At 37.4% G+C, this 16,869-nt stretch overlaps 1 protein-coding gene across 1 annotated transcript in view; it reads left to right on the top strand.

Moving 5' to 3' along the window:
• Nucleotides 1-16,869, top strand: part of caln1 (calneuron 1) — a 267,718-nt gene that overhangs the window by 57,937 nt on the left and 192,912 nt on the right. The window contains exon 3 of the mRNA XM_028806819.2: nt 12,585-12,728. Coding sequence (XP_028662652.1) covers nt 12,585-12,728 — 144 coding nt within the window. The remainder of the gene's footprint in view (nt 1-12,584; nt 12,729-16,869) is intronic.

Genomic DNA, 16,869 nt, shown 5'->3' with positions numbered 1-16,869 from the left:
TCAAACCAATTTAAGACACTGCCAGAGAGGCCCACCCATTGACTAAGGTGATTCTTAAGAATATTATGATCAATGGTGTCAAATGCGGCACTCAGATCTAAGAGGATGAGAACAGATAAATGGCCTCTGTCTGCATTTACCCGCAAGTCATTTACTACTTTAACGAGTGCAGTTTCTGTGCTGTGATTTGTTCTAAAACCTGACTGAAATTTATCAAGAATAGCATGTTTATTGAGGTGCTCATTTAACTGTATAATGACTGCCTTCTCTAGAATTTTACTTAAGAAAGGCAGGTTAGAGATGGGTCTATAATTTTCAAGAGCAGAGGGATCGAGATTATTTTTCTTAAGTAGGGGTTTAACTACCGCAGTCTTAAGACAGTCTGGGAAGACCCCCGTATCTAATGACGAATTTACTATGTCAAGAACATTATCAATAAGCACGCCCGATACTACTTTGAAAAAATTTGTTGGTATTGGGTCAAGGGCACAGGTGGAGGTTTCATTTGAGAAATTATTTTATGTAAATCAGGTAAATCTATCCTAGTGAAAGACTTTAATTTGTTTATTATGGAGTACTGGGGTTTAGGAGGATCCTTAGTGTTGGGGAGATATACTATGTTATTTCTAATATCATTAATTTCATTAATTAATTAATCATTAATTAATAACACCGAAGCGCGCACACCGATCTCGTAGGATCCGCAAAGCAGCTTTCTGTCATATGTAGATAGTAAACAGAGACAATGACGTCCCATTCCAACTTTTAGCACACTGCGCCCCCGACTTTTTGCTGGTACTGCAACTCGCGCACGCGTCGCATTAATTTCTGAGGACCTGCTCAGAGGATGCATCAAATGAACGCTGAGAACGCGTGGCAGTCATGATGCGGGCGCGTACGCGTACGCGTTCTGAGTGTGAAGTATAAACGAGCCCTTAGAAGACATTGCAAACAGAAAAATTAGAAGAGAGTGCCTATTTAGAGATCATACTGATTTTTTGTCTCATGATGATGACTGACTTCTACGATATCCAAGAGCTACCCTCTTGGAGCAGTGTACTGTTAGAATACTAGGAAATATACTTGATATAATTTTTATGATGAAATGCATTAAATTATGTATATTGTATTTTACAAATAAATTTGTTAACTTTATTTAAATAATATATACTGCAGAGCTCCAGACAGAAAAAAAATTTGGGAGCCATTGGCTCCTAAACCCAAAATATTTAGGAGCCAAAAGCTTTTTTTGGGAGCCATAATCTCTACCGCATGCCAAATGTGAAATAAACAAATAATATTTACTTGTATTGTTTATTTGTTTCTTCGGTCTACTTCACACTGCCTTTCCTTTCTCCTATCTGAGTTATTTGACCTGCCTACTAGTGTCCTCTGCAAGGTCTTATAGATAATAATAACAGAAGAATAAATGACACATAAATGTGAACAGTGCAAATGTTTACTAATAACCAATACTTCAAGTCCAGAGTCTTATACACAACTTGTTTAAGGAACACTACAAATACAAACACTGAAAATGTCTTACACATAATAACACAAGAATTAACACAATAACAAACATTATAAATAATCATTTCTCAAATAATCATTTCGCAATGAGTGTACAAATATAAAGAAATTAATTACTCTTCAAGTTCACTGTCACTAACCATTACAATGTCAGCATCATTAGGCTAGCCAGTATACTTTGATCTGCGCTTTTTTTTTTGCTGGCTGACAAGCAGCGCTTTACACTGGGCTCTGGGTCAAAAAGTTCAAGTGTAGGGCCCTCTGTACTGATCCTTACCAAGTCTTCCAGTGTTTCTACACTTAGGGAGTTGCTCACTTTTGATTTTATTCTGTTTTGTGCTGAAAATCCTCGCTCGCACTGAGCTGCAGATATCGGAAGCACCAGCATTATTTCGACTAAGTGAAGCAGATTTTTAAAATCTGTACAGAACGGCTCCTTGCTCAGCATCACTGTCCATAGGTCACCGTAAGTCTTATCCATAAACTGACCCTTCACTAATATTTTCAACATTAGCCATTCCTTCTGCACAGCTGTGACATCACAGCCATTGTTTGATAAGAGCTCCCTGTACCATTTAACAAGTGTGTCTATCTCACACTTGCCATAGCTATCAATGTCCTCTGGCCATGCATCATGACAAAACACTGAAAATGACTTGATGATTTCTGATCCCTTTGAATGTCCGTGCTGTGTAACACTTGACATCATGTTTGCAAACCTGACCTCCAATTCTTTAACAGTAGTGTCAACTGTTTTTTCAATTGCGGCCTTTAGATCACTTCTGAATGTGGCCTGATTTTGGGGGCCTTTCAATTTAACATTTTGTAAGGTTATGACTGTGTGGCTACTTGCAGCCCTCTCCCTCCTGCTTGTTGATGGCCCTTCCTGTTGCACTGAACCTTCAGGCTGAGAACCTATGTGCTGTAAGAATTCCTGCAGCGTCCCTTCTCTCAAAGTATTTTCCTTCAATCCTTTAATTGTTACCACACAGCCCACAATTGCAGCAACTACCTGAGGAAGTATAAGAGAATTTTTTTGAAGTGTAAGGCTCAGCTTTGAGACCTCTGAAAAAAGGTCATGTAAAAAGTGACAAAAGGCAACGAAAGACAGGCTTTCCATTTGCTGAACAATGTGTTTGGCTCTTCCCTTTATGTCTATGTTTTTGAACATGACTGCAAGGTGCTACATATGATGATGCACAGCAGTGTACTGCCCCTGACCTGTTGCATAGTTTGAATAGAGAAAAACTGAGAGTGCCCGATAAATGTGTGGCAACCAGCACTGAATTTTTACTGCTGGTGGGTTTCGTACTGTGCATAACTCTGCTCCTATAGCCTTCAGCTCCTGCTTGCTTTTGGGACTGAAATGATATGTTTTCCACACTAGTTGCAGAAGGTCATAAACTTTTTCAATCATTGGGACTGACCTTTGTGTGTTTAGCATTGCCAGTTCCAGCCGATGGGGTAGACTGTGGAAAGACAGAGTATGTTCACCTATTTCTTTTCTGAAAAGTGCCCCTATTCCCCCTGTTGCACCCATGTTCACGCTTGCACCATCTGCTCCAAAATCACTCATTTTATGTACCCACCAATTTGGGTTGGTTGGGTCAGCATTCTGAAGCAGTGATTTAATGGTGTTTTGAATCCCTTCTGCATGACCATAATCAATCTCAGCCAAACCTACTAGATGAGTCTTAGGTGTTCCATCAGATACATACCTACAGTATGTGATGACATTGTCTTTCCCTGAGACATCTGTTTCACAATCAGTTATAACAGAGATGGAGTTTACCTTTAAAACCTCTTCCAGCACATTACTATTTAATTCATCTGCAATGCAACCTACAAACTCTGCACATGCTGTATCATTATCATATGTTTTTGAGACATCCATGCCATTCTTCTTCATCAGCAGAATTTGTGATTTAAACTTTGTGAACGGTATTTCTTCCAGTGCAATCATATATGCTGCATTGAATTTTATTTTTAATTCTTTCCTCTCATTTTCTGTCACTTTCTCACAAGCACGTTGCACTGCCTTTGCTATGGGGGGTGTCACGAGGAGCAGACCTAGCGATCACGCAGTCTCTGGTATTCTTGTGTTTCTTACTCTCACTATGCTTTTTAACAGTTTTCTTTTTAAAATGGCTCGTACCACAAATGAATTCTGTTTTACCAGCAATTTCTTGTCCGGCTTGTGCACAAAAGCTGTAATACATTTTTCCCTTGTCATACCGTAACCAAGCGAACTCCTGTAACCAAGCCGCTTTAAACTGTCTTCCAGGTGTCAGGGCCGTGGGCGCAGAAGACTTTGCTAACGGGACGGAGTTGTCATCCTTTAATAACTACATTTCCGGACGCCGGTGGCTGTACCTAAGATAACCCACTGAGTGAATTATCTTCGGTTCGTTCAGAAGTAGACAAGGCAGGATTTGGACGTGTGGGCATTGAGAAAAAGTCGGAAATTTTTCGTTTGGGCCATTTTACGTGTTACATGGAAACTTAGAACATTTTGCGTGTTACGTGGAAAGTTAGGACAGAATTTGAGGAGTAGTCGTGGCCCGATTCTCTTCTATTTCAGATCCCCATCTGCAGCAGTTAGCGAGATGACGTTTTGAAGCAGAGTGGGAGTGTCAGATGATGCCTCGCTTCGGTTTGGCTTTAATCACGTGATAGTGTAATAAGAAAGGCAGACGCGGGCTGAGAGTGTCCGCACATAATTAAAAGCCATTTCTGCTACTTTAAATTTAAAACTTTTCTTAGATTGAGAGACAGAGTCGCCACCGGCGACTGGAATGAAAAAACTAGTCGCAAAATAGAAAATCAAGTCGCATTGGCGGCCATTTTAGTCGCCCATCTGGAGCCCTGTACTGTTAGTAAATAAACATGTGGAAGCACGGTGGTGCGGTGTTAGCACTATTGCCTCACAGTGCACAGTGTCTCTGGTGTTCCCTGTGTGGAGTTTGTATGTTTTCTTAGTGGGCTTCCTCCACATGCTTTGGTTTTCTTCCAAACGAATGCAGGTTAGGGAATTTGGTGATACTAAATTCACCCATCCCATCTATCCATCCATTCATCCTAGAAGACATTGTGCATGAGGCAGGGACAATCTCTGGACGGGGTGACCAGCTCATCGCAAGGTGAATACGCTAGTAGCATCAATTTAGCCTCACCAAATGCATAAACCTGCATGCCTTTGGAAGGAAACCAAAGCATGCTGAGTAAACCCACCAGGAAAACATACAAAACTCCAGGCAGGGAACATCCAGGATGTGACCACCTTGGTTCAAAGCAGCAACGCTACCGCTGCACCACTGTGTCCCCAAGTGTTTAATACATGCTTTAATGCATTTCCACATGAAAGTGATATTAAGCATACACCATAGTATTCTAAAATGTTCAGAGCAAGGTTATTATAGTTTTGCCTTTTTATATTAGTTTTTATTTCTATATTTTTTCTGACCTTACTTGGAAATTCAGTTTAGTTTTAGTTTTCCTTCGTCGTGTATTTTTAGTTTAGTTTAGTTTTTATTTCACAAAGACATTTCTATTTTATTTTTATATATATTAGTTTCAGTTTTAGTTTTAGTAATTATGGCATGGAGCGCCTACGGAGTTAGTTTTGTGTCACAATCAGATAGAACTGTACACTTAACAGATTTGGATACGAGTTTAATGCTAGTGGAAGCTTACTACACTGCCTGGTTTACTATCTGGTTTTGTTTTTGTCTGATAAAAACAAGCATAATCAAACTAGACACTGAATATGAACAATTTTACACAATTTTATAATTTTTAAAATATTTTCTCATGAAAATCACAGGGGCTTAGGAAGAACAGGGCTCTTAGACTTGAATGAGTGTTCAGACCCCACCTAGCTGTATTGAGGGAAACAAAGAACAACAAGCATTAGTGTCAAGGTTAGGGGCAGTGAGTCTTGAACAGACCACCATAAAGGACAGTAAACTGATAATGAGCAGAGTAAGAGCAGGTAATAGGAGTACGGACAGGCATAAAGCAACAGAGACAGCGTCTGAGATTAAGAACAACATATACATTACCTAAACCTGTTTATCCAGAGTAGGATTGCAGGAAATCTGGAGCCTACCGCAGCAGGTTTGGATTGAAGGCAGGATAAATCCCTGGTATGCAATATGTATGATATGGCTGATGTTAAGAACAAAAAGAATATGATATTTCAACTATCTATTTTGAGAGAGAAAAAACATTGAAAAAAGGAGACAAATTTTTTAAAATATAATTCTGCTAATGGATTAGATTCACAATATCAGGTATTTTGAGTTGTGAATATGAACTAAAAAAGATAAATTAATAAATATGGAATAAATACAAAAACCCATTAGTATGTTTAGTTTTTCATCACTTGTCAGACTCTCTACCTTTGTTTGTATCGCTTCGTTGTTAAACAATGTTTTTAAAGCAAAAGTAATTGGTCAGCAACAATGTGCTGATCTTGTACGATGACCTAGTCAGTCTCTCGATCAGTGTCGTTTTATTATCAAAAACCCGGGAGTGGACTCCCCTCAACTTTCGTGTATGCTCAGATATGGGGATGGATATTTGAGGAGTAAAGACAATGATTATTTTTTATATTATGTACATTAAGGAACCATCAACAACAAATCAAATTAATTATATATTGAACAATTATTATAAAAGTAAAGTTGAAAAAATCATACTCGTTTTTTTTTTCCATACAGCTGCAGAGTCTGTGTTCAGGTAAAGTACCACTTCCGGGTGATGGATTTGGCCCAAAAGTTAATACAGATCTATAATTGTGGTGTAACATCCACATGCCGAATTTCATTCATCTATCTAGTTGAGTTTTTGAGTTATTGTGTTTATACACACAGGCAGACACAGACATACATGCGTGCGCGTACACACACAATTCCAAAAAACAGTATTGTTGGACACTGGTTAGTCTATAACCTCAAGACTCATCAAAATATCGAAGTCGAATTTTTTCATGATTACTATACTTCCGTATATGAGAAAGTAAAAACGATTTCTCCTGTGCAAAGTGGCAGGTGAATTGCTGTTAACAAAAAGCAGACACCTGAGAAATAAACTGAAACATTACTCACTCGTGATTTTTCTGTCCATATGGTAAACGTTTTGTTGACCAGCACATTCTGATTTCAGCCATTTGAATTACATCTTGATGATACAACAAGCACAAAGAAAGGCGGCATGGAAATCGCTTTCTATTTCTCACGCTTTACGCACCCCGCACTCAGCTTGCTCTGTCACCGCAAATGCTGTGTGAACAGCCGGCCCTCAGTCACCAGCCGCCGTTCACTGGATGAATATATGAGGGCGGCACGTGGTGGATGACTTTCTGTTTTAGAGTTAAAACTTACAAGGGTTAAAGACTAACGGCAAGAATATTAATTCAAAAACGAAAACTAAAAATATTTTAGTAAATTATTATTTTATTTCAGTTAGTCTTTCCAGCTACTTTAATAGTTTTGTTTAGTTTTAGTTTTTTCATTTTGGTTTTGTTAATTATTTTATTTCAGTTTACGAAAATGTTTTTTTAATAATAGTTTCAGTTTTGATTTTAGTTTTCGTTAACTATAATAACCTTGGTTCAGAGAGCTGTAATATTGTGAATGCAATGTATGTTTGGTGATTGCTGCCTGCAAGCTCTTGTTGGTGTAAGAGAAAGCCCATTTAAGAAGCACATTGCAATTAAAGAGTGGGTTGGGGAACACATAGAATATGAAGCATTTAACACGCTACTTTATTTACCGATGGGGTTTGAAAACCTCTAGTAAATTAAATTTAGATTTTAAGAAGTTTACGATGTTCTACTTTAATTTCAAAATAAACAAATTTAAGTCGAAATTTCAAGAATGAAGTCAATATTTCACCACTACATATTTTGTCAGTACTATAACAGCGAAGGCTATGCAAAATGCTGTCTGAATCCTTTTGTTCTTACTAATGACTTGTCAGGTTGGCCTCCTGATAGCATGTTCCTACTGCCCTACCCCCCAAAAGCCACAGATAGCCTAATATGGCTTGAGTAAACATAAAACAAAATTATTTCTTGGCGCACAGCATATATTGTTTGTATAAATTTTCACTTTAAATGTTATCAAACGTTTTAAAAAAAAAAATCTGCACAGAGGCTCAGAAAACTGCTTCAGTATACCTGTATGTTAGCAAAAAGCATATTAACATAATTCAGTCAGCTGGGCCACATAAAATATTACATGAAGCAGAGTTCCCAGAATTTTTATGGTGACAATTCACATATTTTTCTTTTTGTTTTATTTTTTGTGTATTGTCTTATTTTGAACTGCATGTGACATGAACAATTTTCCAAAGTTACTTTGACTCTGCATAAAACCACCTCAGTGTTTAATTGTAAAAAGCAAAACAACACTTCTCAATCAGCTGGGAGGATAAAATATTATATTTAAGTCAAAATGATATTTTTCTACAGTAAATAGTATATAAAATTTCAACATTAGTTACATATTTTACAGATTATGCAGGTAAATGACAGGCAGCATGAAGGATTGAGTACAATTTGGTCCACCTCACCAGAGCACTATATCATTTTTGCAGTCTGAGCACCAAAAAAGTGAGCACCATACTTACTTTTGCTTTGTTTCATGTGTTTTCTCTCACTGCCTCTGTACTTTATCAATGTCTGTCTCCTTGACTATCTTTTGTGTCCTTTCACAGTGGTCTGGCAGCTCCTCTCTCATTTTGTTTAAAATAAGGACCAAGGTTGTCTTTTGGACAAGCAGATTACTTACTGTGCAAAGTGATGTGAAAATATTGTCAGCAGCAGTTCTAGGAATTGAACAAAATAACTGCCAGTACTCCCTGTTGTATCTGCTTTTTTTGCCATCTTCATGATACTCTGTACAAAAGGTGGGGCGGGGTATCCCTCTTGGAGATCCAAGCAAAATGATATAGTAATCTGTTTTCCGGACAGCTCATTGGCACCAGTATGCATTTATTACATGCCAGTACTCCTTAGTGCCCACTTCAAGCAATAGACAGCAGTGATTTTCTTCCATTGCCTGTGAAAGACTCCCAAGTCACACTGACTTTCCCTGGCAATCAAGTGTGATTATTCTCCAAATAGGGAATAGTATCTCGTATATATATTTGTTACTTACATCAGCAGCTATCCAAAATTTTATTGTAGACTTTCAGGTTTGCTTGACTTCCACTGTGTGAAAGTGCATCAACATTTCATGAGGAACAACTGCATGTCAATGCTTATGTCTGCCTTTACTTATAATGCATAATGCAGTCCTGCACAAGTGTCTAATATAGCAGTATAGCTGTCAGTATACAAAGTGGACATCCAGAATCAGTTTCATTTGGGGAAATAAGAACACAAGAGATGGCACATTATAGATGAAGTGATCATTGAGTAAATACAAATACAAATACTTGCAATGTTTTTACACAGCAGATCCAAAAATGTATGCAAATACAAGAATAAACAGTTGGTTTTCTTTGCATTTCAAGCTGGGTCAAATACATGTGTGTGATTTAGTATGTGCAATGGTGTATATACAGTATGTAATTCAGTATATTCACCAGCATTTCAGTATAGCTGTGCTCATTTTTTCCTCCTAAAAGGTGCCTAATTTACTGTCTGGAACCATATTTCATCCGTCTTTCCATTCTCACAAAGAAAGTCCACCGTTTATTTTCATGCCTGATGTGTCTATGAAAACTTTGCGAGTGAGCTCTCATCCATTGCAGCTCTTAACTAATGGCTTGATTGCTGCTGTCCACTATGTGCCACTTTGCATGTTCTCCCTTCTCTGCATTAATTTATGCTGCTGTGTAATTTGTATTCCATAGTGTGTGAAAAACATTGTGGTGCCATTTCAAGTAAGTTTATTATTTATGTAACTGAAATAACTGGACTGCAGACTGTATTCAGTTTTATATTCTTCATGCTTAATGAAACAGTGTGAGGAATTATAAGTGTGACATTTTTTCATTGGTTGTTTTATAGTCGAATGATGAAGACAGACAACAATTCATGCCTGTGAAAACAATGTTCAGTAATGTCAATAACAGCGGCAGGACAGAATTTATTGAGGGAAAAAGGAAATGTCAAAGCAGTTAAGTGTGAACTGGAGGAGAGAGACAGTGATTCATACTTGGGTAGCCTTTCATTAAAAAAAAAATACTGTCAATCACGTTTTCTGAATAGAATTTCACACATGTGAAAAATGGGCATTTAAAGTGCAGCAGTTTAGTAAAATCAAGGAAGGACAGGAGTGTGACATTCACACAGATGAAGTAATTAAAATTTTAAAGGACAATGTCAATTGTAATATAAAGGGTTGTTGGAATAGGGTTTTCCCCATATTTTTTGTGTGTTTGGGTTTGAGTAAATTCCTACTTTGGAGATTAGGCCATAGAGAAGCCTGAGGCTAGATTTAAAAGGCGACACGTCATTTTGGCAGTTTGAGTTTGGAACCGAAAGTTAGTAAAGCCTGAGGTTCCATTTGGAGTTTTATGTCTAATTTTTGCATTTTTTGTGTATTGTTATGTTTTGTGGCAGAACATCACATCAGTCACATCATCTTGCTGCTGATATCCACTGTTGCAATAACATTTCGGGTTGCTTCTTCTTCAATGCTCATTCTAAAACTGTGTCATTCCTATTCTTATTTGACTTAGCCTACAAATTAAGGGCTTACAATCAGGCAGTGACAAACTGAGTTGATTTAATTAGTTGCAATAGCAGCTACTTAAGTCAACTTTTAACTTTTTGTCTTTGTATATGGTTTTACCCTATATAACCACTTGATCTTTCCTGACCTCACCAGTCGTTTGTCTTAATTCTCTGATAGCCAGAAAGCACTTTTTATGAAAAGAGTTGTAGGATTCTGAAACAAACTACTGAGTTATATAGCAAAAACCTTGACAACATTTAAGAAGTATGAGGATCAGCTATTGGGACAGCTTAGCTATTATTAAACACGCAAGCTTGATGGGAGTAAATGGTTTCCTGTCATTTGTCAGATCTCTTATGTTCTTATGTATATATTGATGTAAATACCCCAGAGACTCAAATGGGAACTTCTTCCTCTTTTTATTGCTGCAAAGGTGTACACGTGTTTGTGGGCTGAGGAGTGAAGGAGCTTTGAGACAAGGGGGTTGGGTGGGGACAGATTTGTTTGTTATTTGTTATTTGCTTCAGTATTGTTTTTGGTACTGGTACTGGGGTACCAAAGCTGTCATTGATGCCAAAGTCAAAATTTTAGTACCTTTCCAATACTACTCCTAATCCTCGTTGCCAGTTACATCCCCTTGGTATCAATGGTACTTTTTTTCCACAAGCACTGCCTGCCATTTTTTTTCTCCCTTTGGTTTCTCATATCTTACGTTATCCTCTTTTCTTTTTATTTTACCTTTATAGTCTTAATTAATAATTAAATAAATTATTTTTTTTAATTAAATAAATAAAAAAATTCTTGGCTATATCTTGTTTTATATTTGTATACAGATGCTGATAATTAAAAAAACTTGTCTTAACATCTTAAAAATGATTCACATATATTGTGTACTATTTACCAATATTTTTTTCTAGTACAAGTGTTTGTAAATGTAAACATATACATATGCCTGCACAGTCACTTAAAGTATATGTCAAAGTAAATTATTCATCACCTGTTACTCCTCATTTCAGCCATTGCTTGCAAATTAAGCCCTGCATTTACCTCCCATTTTACTGCTATATACAATATGTGGTGACTGCTTATTTCTAGGGTGGCATGGTGGCGCAGTGGTAGCGCTGCTGCCTCTCCGTAAGGAGACCTGGGTTCGCTTCCCGGGTCCTCCATATGTGGAATTTGCATGTTCTCCCCATGTCTGTGTGGGATTCCTCCAGGTGCTCCGGTTTCCTCCCACAGTCCAAAGGCAGTGCATTGGCAATCCTAAATTATCCTTGGTGAGTGTACCCTGTGGTGGGCTGCCACCCTGCCCGGGGTTTGTTCCTGCCTTGTGCCCTGTGTTGGCTGGGATTGGCTCCTGTGACCCTGTGTTAGGATATAGCGGGTTGGAGGATGGGATGGATGCTTATTTCCAAATTTCTCTGGGTACTCTACGTTTGTATTTGGAGTTTAAAGGCACACTACCATTAGCTAGAATGACTTAGTTCTTTGAGTAGTCTTTCATTCTGCTTGTTTTTGTGGTAGACCTAACAAAATTTAGATGAAGTGCTCTTGCTGAAATGACTGAATAATACACAATGGCAGAAATGTTTTTTTTTTTCTAAAGTTGGGTATGCAGAATGCATCTTTAATAACTCGGGCAAGTTTTTCAAATTAATGCACCTTTTACTTGCTTTGCTTTTGACCTGAAAAGATCTTGATGCTGTCTATTTTTATCCAAACATCTCATGGAGAATTTCAAGTGTGGATTTTGATTATCTACTAGCAAAACCTGGCAATGGTATTCTTTTCTTGGCAATATTACTCTAAAAGCTTAATGTAGTAATACCGAAGCAGATGACAATTAAAAATAGCTTTGTGTGGAGTCTTTGGATTAGTTTAAAACTTGCTTTTTCTTTATTAATCAACATGTAATATATGTTTTTGAGCACAACTGATCAACCTCTTCAGTTTTAAAGATGGTTTGAGCACTGGAAATTCATGTGCCTGATTGAGATTCACTTATGTTGACATCATTCTGGCTTGTGTGTGTGGACTTTTAGGGACTAAAACATTTGTAGCTCTATCCATTGTGACCATGCACATTCAGGTACTTGACCTGTCAGGTTTTTAAATGCGCAAAATATTTGTTGTTGGCTAGAGATTTGCCATAGTATTCTTTAGCCCATTTGTCTTTGAGTCTCAGTGATCAAGATCCATTTGCTCAAAAGTGACTCAAACTTGAGTAAATGTGTAATTCAACATGGCCTGCATTGAAGTATCTACATTTTACAATTCCAAACCAATAAAATCTTTATGAATATTTGCAATAACAGTTAAGGGCTCATTTAATTTTTCATTACTTTCCTTTTTTTCTTTCTGTAGAAATCCGGGAAGCCTTCCGTGTTCTTGATCGTGATGGCAATGGGTTCATTTCTAAACAGGAACTTGGCATGGCCATGCGCTCTCTGGGGTACATGCCCAGTGAGGTGGAGCTGGCAATCATCATGCAGAGACTGGATATGGATGGTAAGTATAAATTAGCAGTTGTTCCAGATTTGTTACTGACTGATTGCTTCAAGTTGTCAGTAATCAAAATCTCTTCTAAAATACTGTGGTGTTTATTGGGGTGAAAGGGATTATCCATCTTAAATATTTTGGGGCTACAATGTTATTGATGCTCAGTTTTATTTATTTATTTTTGTCTGCAGTGGTGACACATGAATGACTTTATTTTAATAAGTAAAACTCAATGTTTTACATAATTCAAATTATACCAACTTCCAAAACACAGGAACTTCAGTGTGTGCTAAGTTTTACATCAGTCCCTATCAGAGGAACCATTTAGAAGAGTCTATTCCATCTCATCTTATAACCATCTGTATTATTGTGGGTTTTATGGGACCTCCCATGTCCATTAGTAGGTGGGTCTACTCTCTCAACTAAAGATTAACACACACATGCAGATACACATACACATAGAGATCCTATAGACAAAGTCTATGGTGAATGACTAATTGTCAGTCACCCCTCAATATACTACTTAGAACTCCTTCACATTCATACACAGATATACTGTATTAAATTTAGACAATGGTAATGCCTAAATACATCACATAATATTTCTATAGGATCTCTACTTAAGAACTTACTATCATCAGCAATGACAAACATGCAGGTGACTTGTCTGATAAAATTAAGAGCACAACTCTTTATTAACAAATAATAATATCAAATAGAACAAGAGATGATAGAAAATAAAACTGATAATAAGTGTCTGGATATAGTCTTCAGAAAAAGCTTAGGGAAAATATCATAAATACCAAATATAACAATAGATGATAGAAAATATAACTGATAATAAGAGTCTGGATATAGTCTTTAGAAAAAAGCTTAGGGAAAATATCATATACAGTATGTAATTCATAAGATGCTTTCACTGACGTTCAGTTGAAACAGTCACATGTGTCTCAGTCTCCTTTTCTGATGGTGCCTTCGCCCACTCCTATTGTCCTTTTGTCATCATTGTTGTTTTTCTTTTTTGGTCTGCTGGACAAGCCTTATTTATGTTGAAATTCCATGTGGGACTTTATGACATCTGTGGTGGGTTGGCACCCTGCCTGCGATTGGTTCCTGCCTTGTGCCCCTGTGTTGGCTGGGATTGGCTCCAGCAGACCCCCGTGACCCTGTGTTCGGATTCAGCGGGTTAGAAAATGGATGGATGGATGGACTTTATGACATGTGACATGTCGCTTCATGACATGTGATATTACACACATTTAACTGGGTGACTGTCAAAGATTCTGATATTTTTATACATCTGTTTCCAATTGATAAGCTGTCTGTCTGTCTGATGGATGAGTTTGCTCAAAGTTTCTGATCAGTGATAAAATAATCAGCATGGCCTGAGGCAAACCGACAAAACAGATGTTTTAAAGTGATTGATTACTACTACAATTCAAAAAGAGAAGATGCTTTGATGTTAATTGCCCCTGCAAGTTTCCTGTAAATTTAGTTAATCTTGTTTGTGTGAACAAAATGTAATAAAAATATAAGCAATCTATCACTTAAAAGCAATTGAAGATCTGACATTCCGGGACACACCGTCTCACCTGTCTTGATTGCACAAGTTGACCTAGTGTGAGCTACCATGCTTTATTCTTTCAGTAAACTAGCCTGCATCATTGCTTTGTTTTATGCAACTAATCACTTTATGGATTGGGATTGCTCCAGGAAAATTTTCAAAATGTGCTAATTGTTTTTGAACCCAAGTTAATTTCTTCTGTCACCTTGGATCAATCAACTGGAGAACACTGGTGAAGTGTCCAGTCAACATTAACTAAAGAAAGTAACAGCAAAGCTGTCATCGCATCACTGAATCACACAAAAAAGAAAAATATGGTGTAGATTATTTAATTTTTAGAGGACTTTGTTATTAATTCCAGAGACAGGCACTTCCAAGTGTATTCATAAGTGATTTAACATAGTAAAAGTTTCACTAGGAATGATTATTGACTGTCCTTCAGTGTGTTTTTGTCACAAATGAGTATGGCATTTGTAGTTTGTACAGACTAGAGATTTCTTTCAGTGAAGAACATCTAGATGCCAGTCTACATGGTGGAATTGCCAGTCAGACCAGAAACTAATATTGTAGTTCATCTCTTGAGATTTAACTTCAAATATTGTTGAGGTGTCATTCTACTAACAAGGAGTCACACTGGTTAGGATGAATCTTTATTACAGTATTATGTCTGCTTTGAACGTGATTGTGAAGTCTTGAGGGATATTTGTAAGTCTATCTATCAGAACTGTAAGGCTTTTGTTCAGTGTGCTGAAATTATAAAACCATTTTTTGCTGTCATTTTTTTATCTCATGATCTTGTTTCCAGTCTCTAACTAATATTGACTACAATATGTGTGTGTATCAGTCAGGAGAGAACATAAAAAATGTGCTCAAGGTTTTATGTTTGTAGAACAAAGGATAGTAAAATATTGACTTGCTATCTTTATGAATGATGAAAAGTATTTATTACTAGCAGGGTAGCAACATTCTTACTGTAAGTAGGAGTTTGTCTTGGTAGAGAGTGGATCAGGCAGCACGGTGGTTTAGTGTTAGCGCTGCTGCCTTGCAGTAAGGAGACCTGGGTTCGCTTCCCAGGTCCTACCTGTGTGGAGTTTGCATGTTCTCCCTGTGTCTGCGTGGGTTTCCTCCGGGTGCTCCGGTTTCCTCCCACAGTCCAAAGACATGCATGTTCGGTGCATTGGCGATCCGGAATTGTCCCCAGTGTGTGTGCTGTGTGTGTGTGTCCTGTGGTGGGCTTACGCCCTGCCCGGGGTTTGTTTCCTACCTTGCGCCCTGTGTTGGCTGGGATTGGCTCCCATGACCCTGTAGTTAGGATGTAGCGGGTTGGATAATGGATGGATAGAGATTGGATCAGGTGAGATGGTACTGGACTGTTGATTAAACATTCAGCAGATTAAAATGAGAGAATGTGAATTATGCCTTAATAATTTGCTTTAAGGTCAGATCATAATTATTTTGAGTCACTTGTAATTTTTTATTTTGTCTTGTTAAGGAAAGCTTTGTGAGTTTGGAGAGAAATGCTAAAATGTTCAGGAACTGGCTATTGATCATGTACATAAAATATTAATCTAAACAATAACCTTGGTCTTAACATCAAAGAAAAAAGATATGCATTTCTTTTTAGCAGATTAAGGGGTGTAAGTGTTGTGCATGTTATTTTATTTTTGATTATCATGAGATATCAGATTATATAAACTTCTTATACCAGAAATTATATTTGTTCCAATATTATATGTGCTCACAAAGAAACAAAAAGCTGATTTTCAAATATAAAAATTTTGAGATACCTCCCCCTAGTATATCCAAAAAACGTAGGCTTCCAGACCCAGATCTTTGATAGCCCAGCCCTTCTTCCTCCTGTTCTGCTTTCTAACTGTGCACGTTAAACAGCATGAAAACTCTATGGGGGACCTGGATCCCCCAAGCCAATTATCAACAAGGTGAAAAATCCACGGAAACCACCACCTCCCCAACATACAACAGATATACTGAAGTAACAGCATTAACAGAGGGAGGCTAAGCCCCAAATAAGTGCTGAATCCAGCAACCCACTCTGGTTTTAACTATTCTTCAAATAATGCATGTCAGATCAGTGTCACCTGAGTTTTCTGTTAAACGGACAGCACAGGAGCCTTACAATTTTTAATTAATAAGATAGACATCTAACTTAGACAGCACTTTTTCATTCAGTGTGAAGGTTTAGGATGATTGCAAATTCCAGCATAAAACATTCAATGTCATTAAAGTTAGCCACAAGGTTAAAAAAGGTACAGGAATATCCAGCTCTCATTAGTTACAGGACCAAGTTAAATGATGAACTAACAATGAGAAATTCTGTAGAAAGAAATTTCTTTAAAACATATTCTAGAACAATGCTTGAGTACAAAAATAACATAAAAACTCAAAAGAAGAATGGATCTACAGAAACGTTTTCAAGAAATATCTGATCATCTTTGAGAATTGAAATTAATGTTGAAACATTAACAAAGCACAAAGACAGGAAACTGATATTTGATTGTGAATGTGGTTGTCCACCAGACACAGTGTCAAGACAGGAACTATACAATTTGTAAATATAAAAATCAG

Source organism: Erpetoichthys calabaricus, chromosome 8 (assembly GCF_900747795.2).
Source record: "Erpetoichthys calabaricus chromosome 8, fErpCal1.3, whole genome shotgun sequence".
Classification (NCBI taxonomy): domain Eukaryota; kingdom Metazoa; phylum Chordata; class Cladistia; order Polypteriformes; family Polypteridae; genus Erpetoichthys; species Erpetoichthys calabaricus.
This window is presented reverse-complemented; position numbering and strand designations above follow the sequence as displayed.